Source organism: Notolabrus celidotus, chromosome 12, assembly GCF_009762535.1.
Source record: "Notolabrus celidotus isolate fNotCel1 chromosome 12, fNotCel1.pri, whole genome shotgun sequence".
NCBI classification, from domain to species: Eukaryota; Metazoa; Chordata; class Actinopteri; order Labriformes; family Labridae; genus Notolabrus; species Notolabrus celidotus.
Genome location: NC_048283.1, coordinates 7,093,204 through 7,109,118, shown reverse-complemented (window position 1 = coordinate 7,109,118; position 15,915 = coordinate 7,093,204). Strand labels below are relative to the sequence as shown.

Here is a 15,915-nt window from a genome sequence, read left to right as displayed (position 1 = left end):
TACCGTACTAGTTTGCATGTATGTTGTATGGTCACTTAGACAGGAGGAACGGCACAGGTCCTGTGTTATCCTTTAACAGCAGAACACCTGGGCTGTTTCTCCTCTGTAGATTTTCATAGTTGGAGTCTCTTTGGAAAGTGGAAAAGTTGACATGAGTTTGGAGCCAAGCAAAGGGACCATTTCAGTCCCCACAACAAAGTTGGATTTTGTATTCTCAGTTACCTGTCAGTGATGAACGACTGTTTGCACCTCATATGAAATTAACTTGAAGTTTTTAGCTTGTGTAAGAGTAGATACAGTAACGAAAAACTTGACAATTACACAACAATAGCACATTTTCTGCTGCATGTAAATGATGGGGACTGAAGTGGCATTTGCTGGTGAAACTCGCAACTTTTTCCAAAGAGGCCAAAACAGTCTGACAGTTTGTCTTTGGTAGCGTTTCCAATTTTTCCAGCACAGTAGAGGTGTTTCATACCGGTCTAATAGTGGTCGTAGTGCATTAGTTTTTGGGCCAGCATCACCTGGCGATAGTTTCTGGTTTCTCTGTGAACAGTGAAAGAGGGTTGCCTACGTGGCCCTGTGTGGCTGACCGTCAACTTTGATGGATGGAAAAAAAAAAAGAAGTCTTTGAACTCTGTTACAATATGCCGTGCCATTACGAGGCATGTGATATTGCAGGTTTATTTGTTATAGCAAATGTTTTTTTTTTTTTTGTGAATTACATCTTTTGGAGACATTTTTATTATTATTATTGTATCTGCGCCATGTTAGTTCTGGTTCTTTGTTATTTTTCCAAGATTCAAGATGTATTGTAAATGTTTCTAATAAAACAAAAATGAAATGATCTTCAATTGAAACAAATTGTGCTTTTTTTTTCATTTGAAGGGGAACTTAAACATGGCTAATTGATCCTCTGATGATGTGACTATTCATATTTCAGTACCAGTAATGAAAACTATCATTTCCGATGTTTCTTTGTATTGGATTAAAGTGGGTGTGCAGAATTAATCCTATAACTGTACAATGTAAATACTTCCCGGTTACCCGAACGCATTCTGCCAAACTCATCAATAGAAAAACTCAGCTGCTTGTTTCCTGTATAATTAAAAAGCATCTTAAAGAGACATGAGAAGAGACAGTCTATAACAAATGAGATTTATTTATACATATGCAGTCCAATATACATATATTAGAATAAATGTTAAAAAGCCCTAACCTACACCACCCAGTTAAAGACCTGTGAAGTCGACAGAAGTCAGTGTTGATGTGGAAACACATCAGCAGGATAAACACCATCTGTGTGCATAACCTTTGGATTTAATTAAGCCCTTCCCAGCTCTACCATACTTTCTCCTTTCCTCATCTATTAAACTATTAAATACTAACAAACCCAATCCTGGCTCCCTGATACAACCCCCGCCCTCTCCACAGGAAATAAAGACAAGTGAGCGCGAGGGCAGACCTCAGGGAGATCCCAGAAGGCAGAGTCCTGTTCCAGTTACATACAGCGTAGAGAGACACAGAAAGGAGTAGGTGAGCAGGCAGCAGTGGAGGATTTCACTTACAGTAAAACAAGCCATCTCGGGCACATCATAGACCACAGGAGCAGGGCAGGGCTGAGTGCCCTCACTAGCTCATCCCCTGAAACATTATCCATCCATCCATCCATCTATCCCAGCTAGCAGGCAGCAGCAGCAGCAGCAGCAGCAGCACAGGGTTGTCCATGCATTTAAAACAATTTCTTAACCTCTCCCGCTTCACGCGAAAGGTTAGGGACGGGGAAGAAAGAGTCATCAGCTGAGCCAAAAACTTTAGTCCCACTAGCCAGCATGCCAGGCACTTCACCCATCCACTACTGATGCAGCTATCTGTTATAAAAGTTGGAGTTTGGAGTTAATGCTGTGCAAAGCTTGCGAGAGCATGACTCATCTGTAGAGAACAAAGTGTGCAGAGAGCGGGGAAGCCTTCCAAACAAAGATCAAAAGCAATCAAAAAGAAATTACATGTCACTGTTCGAGAGGGATGTTATTGCTCTGAGTGGTCTGGTGGAACGCAACATGAACCAACTTCCACCAAATTCTTGTATGTGCGTTTAGGAAAAATGACTTTAAGCCCTTCGCTCCCGTATTAGTGAGGTGTAGCTGTCTTTATGAGCTGCTGCAGAGACGATCGTGGACAAAGCTTTGGAAAGCAAGAGAGCTGCCTTTAGTGTGAAGCCATCAGTGTAGAAAATCTAAATTAACTAGTGTTAACTGCAAACCCTTTGGCCAAACAAGACCTTAATCTAGTGTTCAATAAATATTTCAAGGGACTTTATTTCTGAATATCATACATTTAGTGGAAAATGGGAATGACGGTGGGGACAGAGGGGTTGCAGTTCAGTCTTTTTTGATGTGGAATTTTTATTGCCCAATATCCTGATAGTGAGAAATTGAAAGACAGCATTTACTGGCTTGTAAAGTACAGCTTTAAAAAAGAGAGGCAGTTTGCAAAGACAGAAATTATGATGAGATACAAAAAGGACCTAATCGTGTGTTAAATTTTTCATCAGATTGTGAATGAGTTCTGATCATGTACCTCTCTCAGAGCAGAATGCACATCACTACAACCCTCCCTATCTGTTTACCTGAACCTCCTTACTGTTCCTCCCTCCATGGTCCCCTGCATTATACTGCATGACGTTTTCTTAAGCAGACATCAGACAAATCATTCCCATTACAAGTGTCCTTGTGTAAAACAGTTCTCTCTACCTGTCTCTCCATTTCCCCTGTCCATCTGTCTGTCTCTGTTTGTCTAGCTGGTTGTTTCTCCAATACAGCCTGGAGGTGAAGGAGGGGGTCAGTGGTAGGGTCTCAGTTGTTCTGGCAGCAGACACCCTTACTGGCTGAGTTTTGGGTGGGCTCAACTGTGATGGGCACTACGTTGGAGGCTGGTGAGAAGTCTGAGTCGCTTCGCCCTGACATCTGCCTCTGTGACACGATGTTGTAGATGGCTGTGATGGAGAGAAGGGTGAAAGGGAATGAGTTATGTGTAGATGCCTTTAAATCTAGCCAACAGTGGAACATATTGTGATAAGGACAAACAGCACGGCAACACTGAACAACAACTGTTCTATCCAAACTCCTGGCAACACTGAAGGATTCTTTCCATCCTAAACTGGTTTTGGTATGTCATGTGGCATAGCCTCATTTTAGGAATCCTCCCAAAGCCACAAGATGGAATTATTTTACACTTTAACTGAAAACCACTATTTCATATATTACTTCTTTTATATTACCTTGCTCTTATGACCTTACATGCTCATGCATACAAGCAGAAAATACACAGTTACATCTTTATTGCATAAGAACTGAACATGTTCTGGTTTTTTTTTCAGCATCAAGATTTCCCTTTTGAAATACTTCAATGCCATTAAGGTGGTGAGTTCATCAAGTTAAGGGAGCAGGAGCAGTACAAACACCCCTCTGGTTTACTGTTGCATACTGCCCCTTTAACTCTAAACTACAGCCAGATGTGGAACCAAACAGTCCTGAAATAAAAACCGCCTATTAAGCAAGAAGGTTGAAAGCAAAACAAGACTCCTGGCTGACTGTGACGTGACACGTCAGGTGGTAAAACCATGACTCATTTCTAAGAACTCTACATAGCACCAGCTGCTGAGCCTATATAGACAATAATCCATCAGGATGACCCTCTCTGACCTCCGATCTGTCTGCTGCTGTTATCTACACACGTGGCTTCTCCCCTGCTTCGCCGGGTCTATAGCTGGTCTGCTAATGTGCTGTGAACTTCCTCTATTCTCCTCCCTTAATGAGCTAATTAGCATCATTAGCTCAATGGGGCTTGTTGGTTTGAAGTTTTTATGAATCAGAAATTACTGACAAAGCTGTGGTTAGGGAGGACGGCTAAAACGGCTCAAGCAGAGACGTCTCGGTATCGAACGTGGAGCAGAAGCAGAAAACAAACAGCGAGTGGGACATACTCACACACTGATAGCCCCTGGAGCAATTGAAGTGGAAGCACCACTCAGTGTTGGATTGTCCCTTTAAGCACTTCAGGGGTTGACTCAGTCACAATGATTGTTTTTTTTCTTCTCCATGTTACCAAATCTCCAACATCAGATACCCTTGTAAGCTCAGCGTTATGCCCCTGGAGGGAAACTGCTCATAGACTTAACTTTAAAAAGAATATCTTTGAACCAGCAGCTGATTTTCTGTTATAAACAGATGTATGTGGTTCAGTGGGTCAAAGCAGATTTGTGACCATAAAAGAAGAGCAGTTCTAAGTGATATTTACAGTGGCACTCGCCAGGGTTGACTGACTGGCTCTGTGGTTTTTCTGTGTGTCCCTGTATTTTTGACCTTTAAAAAACCAAACATTAAAGTGGTGTTTTGGCCAAAGACTGCATTTAAGAGAGCGGCTTGGATCACCAATACGATGGATTTTGCTGCCATCTAGTGGCGAAAGAAAAGTGTTGTTATGTAAACCATACACTTCTTGATGGAACTGTAACACTTTTATACGAATCAATACACAGCAGAAATAAAGCGTTATGATGACACCATTTTGGAGTTTAAGGTATCACTGACCTCCAACATCTAATGCACTTTCATCCTATGACTGGATATAAACACTGAAAAAAATTGAAAACAACAACAACAACACAAATGGAAAAACTCACCTGTGAGAATAGTCTTGAAAGCCAGCTCCACATTATTTGAGTCTAATGCTGACGTCTCCAGGAAAGACAAGCCATGCTTCTCTGTAAAATAACATGCACAAAGGGACACAACACGTTACATCTTTTCATTCAGTTTTAACCTTTATATTGACCTACACTGACCGGAGGTGATGTTCAGTTGCACTGGCATTAAAGCTGTTGTTGTCTTCTGCATGATAGACTCTCTCGTGGGTTGTCCCCACCTTTGTTGTTTTTATCAATGACTCCTGTTTTGTTACTCACTGCGTATCATTCCTGGAATGTACTCTGCAATGTGGTTTTACGATCTTCTGAAATGCATGTTACAGACATTTAAAACCATATGTGGTTTAGATTCTGATGAAAACACTTTGTAAGCAATGTGATCTTCATATTGATTCCATTTGAAGATATTATCCTTCTGAATAATGTGTATTGACAAAAGCATGATTGATCCGTTTCATTTATTATATTATTTGATGGTGTTAAAGTATGTTTTCCTGTGTTTCCCATCATGAGAGAAACTGAATGACACAGGATTCCACCTAGAATTAAATTAGTTTGAGTTTGGTGTTATGGAAGCAAAAAACTAACAAAGTTTGGGTAATTTTGTCAGGAAATTAATGCACAATTGTTGGATATTAACCCTCCTGTTATGTTTGTTTCTTAGTGACAACAATAATGTTCTTGGGTCAATTTGACCTGGGGCAATTTTAATGATTCAAAAGTGTCAGAACCCAAAGAAATCCTAATACAAAAATGTTTTAATCTCATTATTAACTAACCATTTAAATCAATATTTAGCGCAATGGTGTTCTTTTATTCTCACAGATCATGGTTCAATGAGGATAACTCACTTGTTTTTAAGAAAATTAATGTTAAAACTTTATTTAATGTAAATTAGAAAGCCTTAAATAAATATACAATAGTTTTACATGACTTAGTTTTTTGTTAATTTTATTTTGTATTTTTTCTTTTTCTTTTACGGAGTGATGTTGATGAATTATCCTATATGTTGATTGAGCTAATTAAGCCAAGCAGAAGAAGTTTCATACTGAAAAAAAACTTTAAACATTTTTCTTTAGATCTTTGAATTTTAAAATGGGTCAAATTGACCCGCAACATAACAGGAGGGTTAAACACAAAAATGCATATTATTTTATCAATCCAGCCACTCCAATGTGAGACTCTTGTGCTTCTCTCTTAACGTTATAATCTATCTATCTAAGATCACCTGGGAGAGGAACCCTTCACCTGTGATATTATAATAGGTTTTGCATGGACGTGTCCTTCATATGGTCTTTATGTAAATAAAGGACCTTACAAATGGTCAGTGGCATTAAAAACAACAAAAAAACAAATAAGCCAAACCAGTTCAGACCGGCAGAAACGTTATTTATCAAGCAAAGGAAATAAATAACTTTAGTCTTAAATGGATTAACAGGACTCATGAATTTGACTTTCACAGAGGCAGTGCCATCAAGAATCATTTACCAGTCAAAGCAGGTGCAACACCGACTCAGACACGAGCCAATAAACTCAAGGTCAAGAATAAACACAAGGGGCAACCACTCTGAAATAATAAGTGTGTCAAAAGGTTGACAATTACACTTAAATTATTGTGAAGTTCTGCAGGCTGATTGTAAAAACTAAACCTGCTCTGAAACAAAGCCTTGAAATTCTCATAGGGTCAGGAGAAATGGAAGTTTAATTTATTTAAATGGAGTCCTTTTGAACTTTTGCTGTGCTTTCTTACATGTAGCCAAGGACATGTGCCACCAGTGGACACGTTAATGGGAAGCACCTAACAGTTCCAGACTGCAAGTATTTCTACAACTGGTGATTCCAGAGGGAGTAAGTGTACAGACTGTTAAAAAAACAGCACAAAATAAACTGAAGGGAGAGTTTCTGACATCAGCAAGAGTTCAATTCAATGTCTGCAACACACATGATAAGACATATCTAAAGCAATTAGGAAATCAATAGTGTCACTACTTTAAAAGGACATTTTTGTCCATGTTTTCTGTGGATGTGCAATCAGTGTCAACTGAGAACATACATTCCTTAGTAACTAATCACAACAGCAGTTGTAAAATTAAGGTAGGGAGCCAAGTTCCTCTGCTCTTGGTAAAGATAAAGCCTTCATGTGTCATGATGTACACTACCAGTCAAAACTTTGTACACACCTTCTCATTCAAGGGTTTGTATTTATTTTAATTATTTGAAACACTGTAGATTAATACTGAAGGCATCAAAACTATGAAAGAACATATATGGAATTATTTAATTCACAAAAAAGTGTTAAAGAAACCAGAATATGTTTTATATTTTAGATTCTGTAAAGTAGCCCCCCTTTTCCTTCACGACAGCTTTGCACACTCTTGGTATTCTCTCAGTCTGCTTCATGAAGTGGTCTCCTGGACTGGTTTCTGATTAACATGAGCCTTGTCAAGAGTTAAATTGTAGAATGACTTGCCTTCTTAATGTGTTTGAGACCATCAGTTGTGTTGTTCAGAGGTAGGGTTAGCACACAATGGATAGCCCTATTTGACTACTGTTGTAATCCACATTATGGCAAAACCATATTATTTCATAGTTTTGATGTCTTCAGTATTAATCTACAATGCTGAAAATAATTAAAATAAATAAAAACCATTGAATGAGAAGGTGTGTTCAAACTTTTGACTGGTAGTGTAAGCATTCAAATTCTGGTATACCTTTTTGTTTTCTTCCAACTGTTGTTTTGTAGCTTTATTTGCAATACAAGCAAAAGGCAGAGACTAAAAATGCAGACTGTAGTTCCTCTGAGTCATCACCTACATGAAACGACCCCACAGCTGACCAGAACATCAACAGATGTTGAGACTTAAAAAACTGCACCCCAAGGTATTTGGCAAAAACTGCTGATTTTAACACACTTAATAGAAAACTCAGAGATAAAGTTTTAAAAAATACAAATTGCAAATTCCCCGTGACCTCCAATAACCTATAAAAAGCAGGGTTCAAGTACCTTAAAGGCTTACCCAGGCTAGATACTGTTTGTTCTGAGAAAGAACACACACACACACATAACATCACAATAACAATACCTGCAAAGGCCTTGGCTTCATCTGTTGGCACTGCCCTGAGGTGGCGCAGATCACTCTTGTTGCCCACCAGCATGATGACAATGTTGCTGTCAGCGTGGTCCTGCAGCTCCTTCAGCCAGCGCTCAGCGTTTTCGTACGTCAGGTGCTTGGCGATGTCATAAACCAAGAGAGCTCCAACCGCTCCACGGTAATACCTGGACAACATGAGAAGAGGATAAAAAATAAAATATGAATAAGAGTAGCAACCTTTTCTGGTCACAGCCTGTTGATTTCAGTATTTGTGTGTCAAATAAGCTCCAGCCAGCTTTTGAAGCACAAACTCTGATCATCAACAAGTGTAGAAACTAAGGAACACATGTAATGAAACATTAAGCTCATAACACTAGTTAACGCTGATTGACGTTACTTCCTTTAATCAAAGGTGCCTTCCTGAATACCTCTCGAGGTATGACACAGAATATGCTCGTGCCTCAGGCTTGACTGCTGCTGAAAAAAAGGGATCTGCGTTTGGATGGGAAGTTCACCGAGAGAGAGAGAGGGAGGGGGGGGGCTGTGATTAACAAGTCACTTCCTGGCCCAAGGCAGAAAGGTGCATTTTATAGTCCTTATCACTTATCCCGACCTTATTACTTCCTCTTTTTGATAACAATGATGATAACCCTTTACTTGATTATATCAGAATTTAATTCATGGACTGAATGGCGCCTTTGGTGAGAGGTTTAAACCCTTAGAATCAGATTGAAGACAAAATATACATAGTGAAGTTTTTCAAAAAAAAAAAGGGCACATTCCCCTGCATGAGGAAATAACATAAGCACTTTTAAGTTCCTGTATGTAGAGACCCAGCATGCTCTGAGCAGTGCGTGTGGACCTGTGAGTCTCTGTATATACGCTGGACTTTAAAAGAAGGAACTTGAAATAGGAGGGGAGTCTGTGTTTCAACAAAGGCTTCAGTGATGTTCTATACTCACGCAGAAGTGATAGCTCGGTATCTCTCCTGTCCCGCTGTGTCCCAGATCTGAGCCTTAACAGTCTTGCCTTCTACCTGGATGCTGCGAGTGGCAAACTCCACCCCGATGGTGCTCTTGCTCTCCAGATTGAACTCATTCCGAGTGAAGCGAGACAGCAGGTTACTCTTCCCTACGCCAGAGTCTCCTATCAGCACCACTGCAAAAAGAAAAAACAAAGGTTTTAAAAAGTGGAACAGTCGTCATCAGCATGGTCATACAGAGAAGTGTGGACTCCACTTGTAGAGTTCCCTCTTTTTCACATCTCATTCATAGAGGGGGATTTCATTTTTTAAGAATGAAAAACAAATAAGGAGAGCAGGCAAAGCATTTGGCTTTAACAACACAGGGCACTTCTCTGCTGCAGCTGTTAAGACAGATCCGTGGTCGGTATGTCAGTTTATCCAACCGTGAAAGAGTTATATTAAACAAGATGAGCTGATTTTTAAATTGAGTTTGTTTCTCATTCTATTAGATAGCCTGCCTTTACAATGACGCACAAGTCTGGCTTCCAGCCGAGGTAGAGCAGAAACTCAGGGGACTCCCACTGAGAACACTAAATATTAGAACCAGCTCATCTTTTCAAAAAACACAGGCAGACTGAGCACATTGATCGAGGTTAAAGTAATCATTTGTTGCAGATTTATTTTGTTAAATGTACTCCACACATAACAGTGTTTGAATTAAGGACTGTGATTGCTTATCTTCTATCCAGATAATGCAGCAAGTGTTCTAATACAACTTTCTTTTCGGTAAGATTGTTTATTTCAAAGGCTGCATACAAAATCTTTAGACAACTACTAACACTGAGCACTCATTCTGAATGCAGTCATCTTTATGTCTAGAACAGTGCACTTACATCTAAATATGTCTCTTTATGAGGGTCAAGATTTAGGGTGTTGAAAGAGTTGTGCTAAGTTGACCGATCATGTTTAAGCAAGCTTAAGGTATATACAGGGTCGCAAAATGTTTAGAGATGTCAACACATGAGAATGTATTTGCCTAAATTGATCCATGAACAGATAGCATATGATGACTACTTTCCTCTAAGTAATCATGATAAAGACTCAACTCATTTTTATTTACATAGCACCTTTCATACATTCAAGCATAAAGCCCAAAATGCTTCACAAAGGAACAGAGACAGAAAACAACAGCAACAGATCAAATGATACATGGCTAAAACAAGATAGAGGAGTGTGATATGAAAAAAATAAAATAAATAAATAAAAATTAAATCAATCAATCAAATAAAATCAAATAAATACCAAACATTTAATAAAAAATAAAATAATTTAAAAAGAAGATCAAATAAAATTAAAATCAATCAATTAAATAAAATCTAATAAATACCAAAAAATGTAATACAATAAAATAATTAGAAAAGAAGATTGAATACAAATTAAATTAATTAATTAAACAAAATCAAATAAATACCCAAACAATAAATTAAATCAAATAATTAAAAAAAGAAGAAAATAGAATACAAATAAAATTAATAACTCATTATGATAAAACAATGGTAATAAAAGTAACAAAAGTAATAATGTAGTCCAGGGCTAAAAGAAAATTACTCCAAGTTAAAAGCCAGATTAAAAAGGTAAGTCTTAAGTTTACTTTCCACAGCTTTAGTGCATAAAGACAGAAAGCTCTCTGGTCCGCGCTTGTGAGGGACACATGAGGAACATTTAAAAGGGAAGCATTCGAGGACCTCAGTGATCGTGGTGGAACGTAAAATGACAGGAGATCAGTGCTGTATGGAGGAGCAAGGCTGTTAAGAGCTTGAAAAACAATTAAAATGACTTTAAAAGAGTTTTAAAAAGAGGGGTAATGTGATCAGGTTTCTTCTTCTTTGTTAAAACTCTGAGAGCAGCGTTCTGAATGAGGTGCAGTTTTTTAAGAGACTTTTTTGGCAGACCGGTAAAAAGGGATAATCAATACGACTGGTACAAGAGTTTTGAATTTTGATGCTAGCCTCCAGCCCCACTTTTGTGTCACAGGTTTGTAGTTGATTGTAAACAACAACCAACACGTGGCAGGGAAAGTATTGGATAGGGTGCACGCATAATCTGCCGGCTATACCTGAACATAGTGCATTTGTTTATAGGGTCATTAATCAAGACTTCAAAACATTAAGACAAATAAAATCTGCTGAGACCTGCTGAGTCAAAAGTTTGGACACACCTTCTCATGCAATGGTTTTTATTTATTTTAATTATTTTCAACATTGTAGATTAATACTGAAGACATCAAAACTATGAAATAATCTGGTTTTGCCATAATCTGGATTACAACAGTAGTCAAATAGGGCTGTCCATTGTGTACTAACCCTACCTCTGAACAACACTACTGTAGGTCTCAAACACATTAAGAAGGCAAGTCATTCTACAATTTAACTCTTGACAAGGCTTATGTTAATAAGAAACCAGTCCAGGAGACCACTTCATGAAGCAGACTGAGAGAATACAAGAGTGTGCAAAGCTGTCATGAAGGAAAAAGGGGGCTACTTTACAGAATCTAAAATATAAAACATATTCTGGTTTGTTTAATACTTTTTTGTAAATTAAATAATTCCATATATGTTCTTTCATAGTTTTGATGTCTCCAATATTAATCTACAGTGTTTAAAATAATTAAAATAAATACAAACCCTTGAATGAGAGGGTGTTTCCAAACTTTCGACTGGTAGTGTATACCAACAGGCAATGAAAACACAAATTTAAAAGCTCTCTCTCCTCAGATCTTCTCCAAAACGACACTTTAACGGCCATTATTAGGCTGAGTGTTAGTCAAAGAACTACTTCCACAATTGTCAGGTGAGTCAGTCTGTCAGAAGGAACCAACCACCCTGCTATTGGGAAATAGGAACTTGACAAGGAATGTGAAATTGCATTAACAAATCACCCGCTGTGTCCACATTTGCATTGAAGCAATGCAGCTCATTCTCGGGGGACACTGTGTGTTAATGTTGTCAGTGGTGTAACAGATACAGACTGTGGAGCCTGCCCACTGAGTTTTGTAGATTATGAATAAAGATGGCAAACCTATAGCGGGATATATATATATATATATATCCTAAAAGTAAATGTGTGGCTCTGCTGTGCATCAAAAACAGCGAGACTGTCATTCTCCATTTTGTCTGACACAAAAGATCTTGGGCGGAGGACGAAAAATCATTATGCAACTGCTTTCAGGTTCTCTGCCATCAGACAGGTATTATCACGGCTTCATTACACACCCATTCACTCGCCCATTGTTGGGTTTGCATTCTTCAGCTAAAAAGATATGACACCTCTCTATTATACTTTACAACCCTGCACCCAGTAATGCAGCCTATCCTATGAGGAATAGAGAATAAATAACACTCATCTGTTGGCTCTAAATCCCTGTAAATGGAATATGAGATCATCATTACATATTCGATTTCAGCGTTTGTATTTAAAGAATAATGACGGCTAAGAATGGCAATCTAAAACACACAGCCTTTATAAAAGCATGATAGTTTTAATCTCATAAATGCTGTTTTCAAATTCAAATTTGCCATAGTCCCTCAGCTAAGCATTGAAATGTGCTTTAAATCCAAAATGAGATGTATTCTGAGACAGATTTAAAGGGCTAGTACAAAAAATCTAAAATTCCTTACTTATGACTCTCATTCATGGTACAGAAAAAGAGGTATGGCAGGAGCAGGAAAGCGGGTTGACTCCCTGCACTGCTGTCACCATCAGTAAGGAAAGGTTTTTATGACTCACTAAAAGCTCACCCCACTTGACTCATGCAACCAGCAGCAAGGTACAAAAAGCAGGCTGGGAGAACAAAGCAGAGATGTTACAATAACGTCGCCTCTTTCCTGGTTTGAGAGGACGACTCGATGGCAGCTATCGCCTTATCAGCGTCCTTGCATTGCTGCACATGATTCAGATACATGAAACATCATTTTATCAGGGTGAGCGAGCGAATCCTGTCGTCTCTGTGCTCAGAAAGACAGCTGCTGTGTGGAAACACACACACACACACACTTCATGCAGGTATTTCCAGTTTGACAACACATGCCTGTTTAGTGTTCTATATTTGAACAGACCAAAAGCACTTCTTTTTCCTTGCTTATGAGAAGTTTGAAAGCTGTTTGAACAAGATAGAATTTAAAAAAAATGGAAGTAAATGTGTTCCTGTGAATTCAATAACCAATTACTTTATTATTTTACATTATTCCAGATACACAGGGGGCAAATCAGCCTTAAAAAAAGAATACAGATAAAAGACAAAGATGGCCACTCAAGGATAAACTTTAACATCATCATGCTTTAAAGTGAATGCCATAAAGTTAATCTTTCAAATGTTTCCAAAAGCAAGAAAAACACCTTATGTCACTCAGTTTGGGCTTAGATAGAGGCATCATAATCACATTTTTAAGAATAACATAATGTATTAATACTTTTAACATTACATTTTTAAGTAAAGTACTTTATTTACACTTCCAAGTTAATACTTTATGAGTCAATCCTTACATATTTTAGTGTTTAAGCTCCCATTGATGTAATTAATGGAGAAAGTGGGAGGTGTATTGGTGGGTTTGCCCAGCTGTGAGGGTGTTCAAACTCCAAACAGGTGATTTCCTGTACACCATGAAGTCATCTGCTGAAAAAAAAAACACCTATATCTCTTTAATTTCTGAGCTGATTTGAAGCTGTTTTGGTGAGTTAGCCCAGGTTTTTTTAGTAAATCACTTTATTTACACTTCCAAGTTAATACTTTGTGAGTCAATCCTTACATATTTCAGTGTTTAAGCTCCCTTTGATGTAGTAAATGGAGAAATGTAAGCTGATTTGCTCAGGTGTAAAGACCTGTGTGGGCGTTGAAACTCCAAACAGGTGACTTCCTGTACATCATGGAGTCCTCTGCTAAAAAAAAACACACCTACATGACTTTAATTTATAAGATGAGCTGATTTGAAGCTGTTTTGGTGGGTTAGCCCAGGTTTTTTTAGTAAATCACTTTTTTTACACTTCCAAGTTAATACTTTGAGAGTCAATCCTTACATATTTAAGTGTATAAGCTCCCTGTGATGTAATAAATGGAGAAAGCATGAGGTGTTTTAGTGGGTTTGCCCAGGAAGACCTGTACGGGCGTTCAAACCCCAAACAGGTGATTTCCTGTACATCATGAAGTCCTCTACTAAAAAAACACCTGTATATCTTTAATTTCTGAGCTGGTTTGAAGCTGTTTTGTTAGGTTTGCCGAGATGTAAAGACCTGTAAGGGCGTTCAAACCCCAAACAGGCTATTCCTGTACACCATGAAGTCATCTACTATAAAAACACCTATATTTCTTTAATTTCTGAGCTTATTTAAAGCTGTTTTGGTGGGTTTGCCGAGGTGTAAAGACCTGTAAGGACGTTCAAACCCTAAACAGGTTATTTCCTGTACATCATGAAGTCCCCTTCTGAAAAAAAACACACCTACATGGCTTTAATTTATAAGATAAGCTGATTTGAGGTTGTTATGGTGGGTTTGCCGAGGTGTAAAGACCTATGAGGGCATTCAAACTCCAAACAGGTGATTTCCTGTACACCATGAAGTCATCTACTGAAAAAAACCCACCATATCTCTTCAATTTCTGAACTGATTTGAAGCTGTTTTGATTCATCATCCCACCACAGTTTTTGACAATAAGACGATTGCATCATCGGCCTGCAAGATGATGACTCCACCACAGATGTAAAAGCGATACTGAAAAAAGTCCTTACAAGCAACACTGCAATCCCACAGCTGGTATACACCTTGCTGTAACTTGTGTTTCGACATTGCAAGAGTCAAAGTTAAGAGCTCAGAGCAGGTGCCTCTGTCTCCAGGTCTGGAAAACGTCGTCCTATACACCTTGTTGTAAGGGGGGGTCAGCCCTCGGCATCAGATGACACTCGCTCACAGGTGTAAGTGGGCTCGGTGTCGAAATGAAAGACATTTAGCTGGAAGATAAAAAAGCAACTCACCTTTAAACAGATAGTCATACTCGTCTTCTCTGTTCGTCATTGCTGTTGTTCTTCGATGACTCTGTATTTACTCGAAGACGGACAAACTTCTGATACTTCTGATACCGTCAAGACAAACCGACTTTAACCGTCAATAGAAACACGGTTATCACGCGCTCAGACGCCGGGTAACTGTCACAGTAAAATTATGTTTCTCTGGTGTTAGCACGAGGCATAAAAACAATCCTACAGCAGAACACTAAGCTCCAAAAAAAAGTTTCGCCTCGTCTTCCTCAACCTCTGTCACTTGCCATTACCGAGGCTGCGACGTAACGTCAGAATCATAGTCCCGCCCCCTTGTTCGCTCCTATTGGTCAATAGCTGATCGACACCTGTCACGAGCGTTCACGTGATTGGTTCGATGAGCTGCCGTTCATGCTTTAACCGCTGGTCGTTGACTTGGATGACGTATGCTGGTCCAAGCCTCAACAGGTAGTGTGGAGCATTTTATAGAGTCTATGATAGAGCCTCAGGTTAGAGAGGAGAAGCAAAGCCCAGCTGGCAAACTGTGGTATCACAATTATCTCATTGTTACAGACATCCCTGCAGCCTAACAACATAGTTAATGTGATATAAAAGATTATTCATCTTTGAAAGAATGCCGACTGGAGAAACTCTTTGACCTGGATCCCTCTCGGGAGATTCAGACTGATACATGGCTAGGACATTTCAGGGATAACTCTTTATTGCTTTCTGCCATCCTATGCATTGTTTTCGTTATCCAGTTATTGTTTCAAACTGTAGCAGCTGGTGCTTAAATCATTTTATTCAATACTTTGTGTAGTTACACAGTTTTACAGTTTTATTTTACTTTATTTTATTTTATTTTATTTTATTTTATTCTATTCTATTTTATTCTATTTTATTTTATTTTATTTTACCCTTGTCATTGCTATTATTACTGTTGTTATAGTTTTTAACTATGTTAGTACATTGTTGTATTCCCCTGTCCCGTGTTATAAGCTGCTGTAACAAAAGAATTTCTCCCAACGGGGGACAAATAAAGTATATCTTATCTTATCTTATCTTAAAATAAGCAGGGGAAACTTATTTGAATCAATATTGTACCAGTATTTTAAAGTGTCTCAG

General features: G+C 38.5%; 1 protein-coding gene across 2 annotated transcripts; it reads right to left on the bottom strand.

Annotated features, from left to right (window-relative positions):
- Positions 1 to 1,142: 1,142 nt before the first annotated feature.
- On the bottom strand, positions 1,143 to 15,118 carry rab11al (RAB11a, member RAS oncogene family, like). 2 transcript variants are annotated; one of them, XR_004633178.1, is made up of 6 exons: positions 14,788 to 15,118; positions 8,763 to 8,958; positions 7,792 to 7,985; positions 4,685 to 4,765; positions 2,754 to 2,995; positions 1,143 to 1,492 (listed from the first exon to the last, which is right to left on the bottom strand). XR_004633178.1 is itself a non-coding variant. In XM_034697176.1 (5 exons), the coding sequence occupies exons 1-5, from the start codon at positions 14,825 to 14,827 to the stop codon at positions 2,856 to 2,858; spliced, it is 651 nt and encodes a 216-aa protein (XP_034553067.1). In that variant the 5' UTR covers positions 14,828 to 15,118; the 3' UTR covers positions 1,145 to 2,855. The 2 variants fall into 2 exon arrangements, 1 of the variants encoding a protein (XP_034553067.1); XM_034697176.1 differs by having other exon boundaries at positions 1,145 to 2,995.
- Between the last annotated feature and the right edge of the window lie 797 nt (positions 15,119 to 15,915).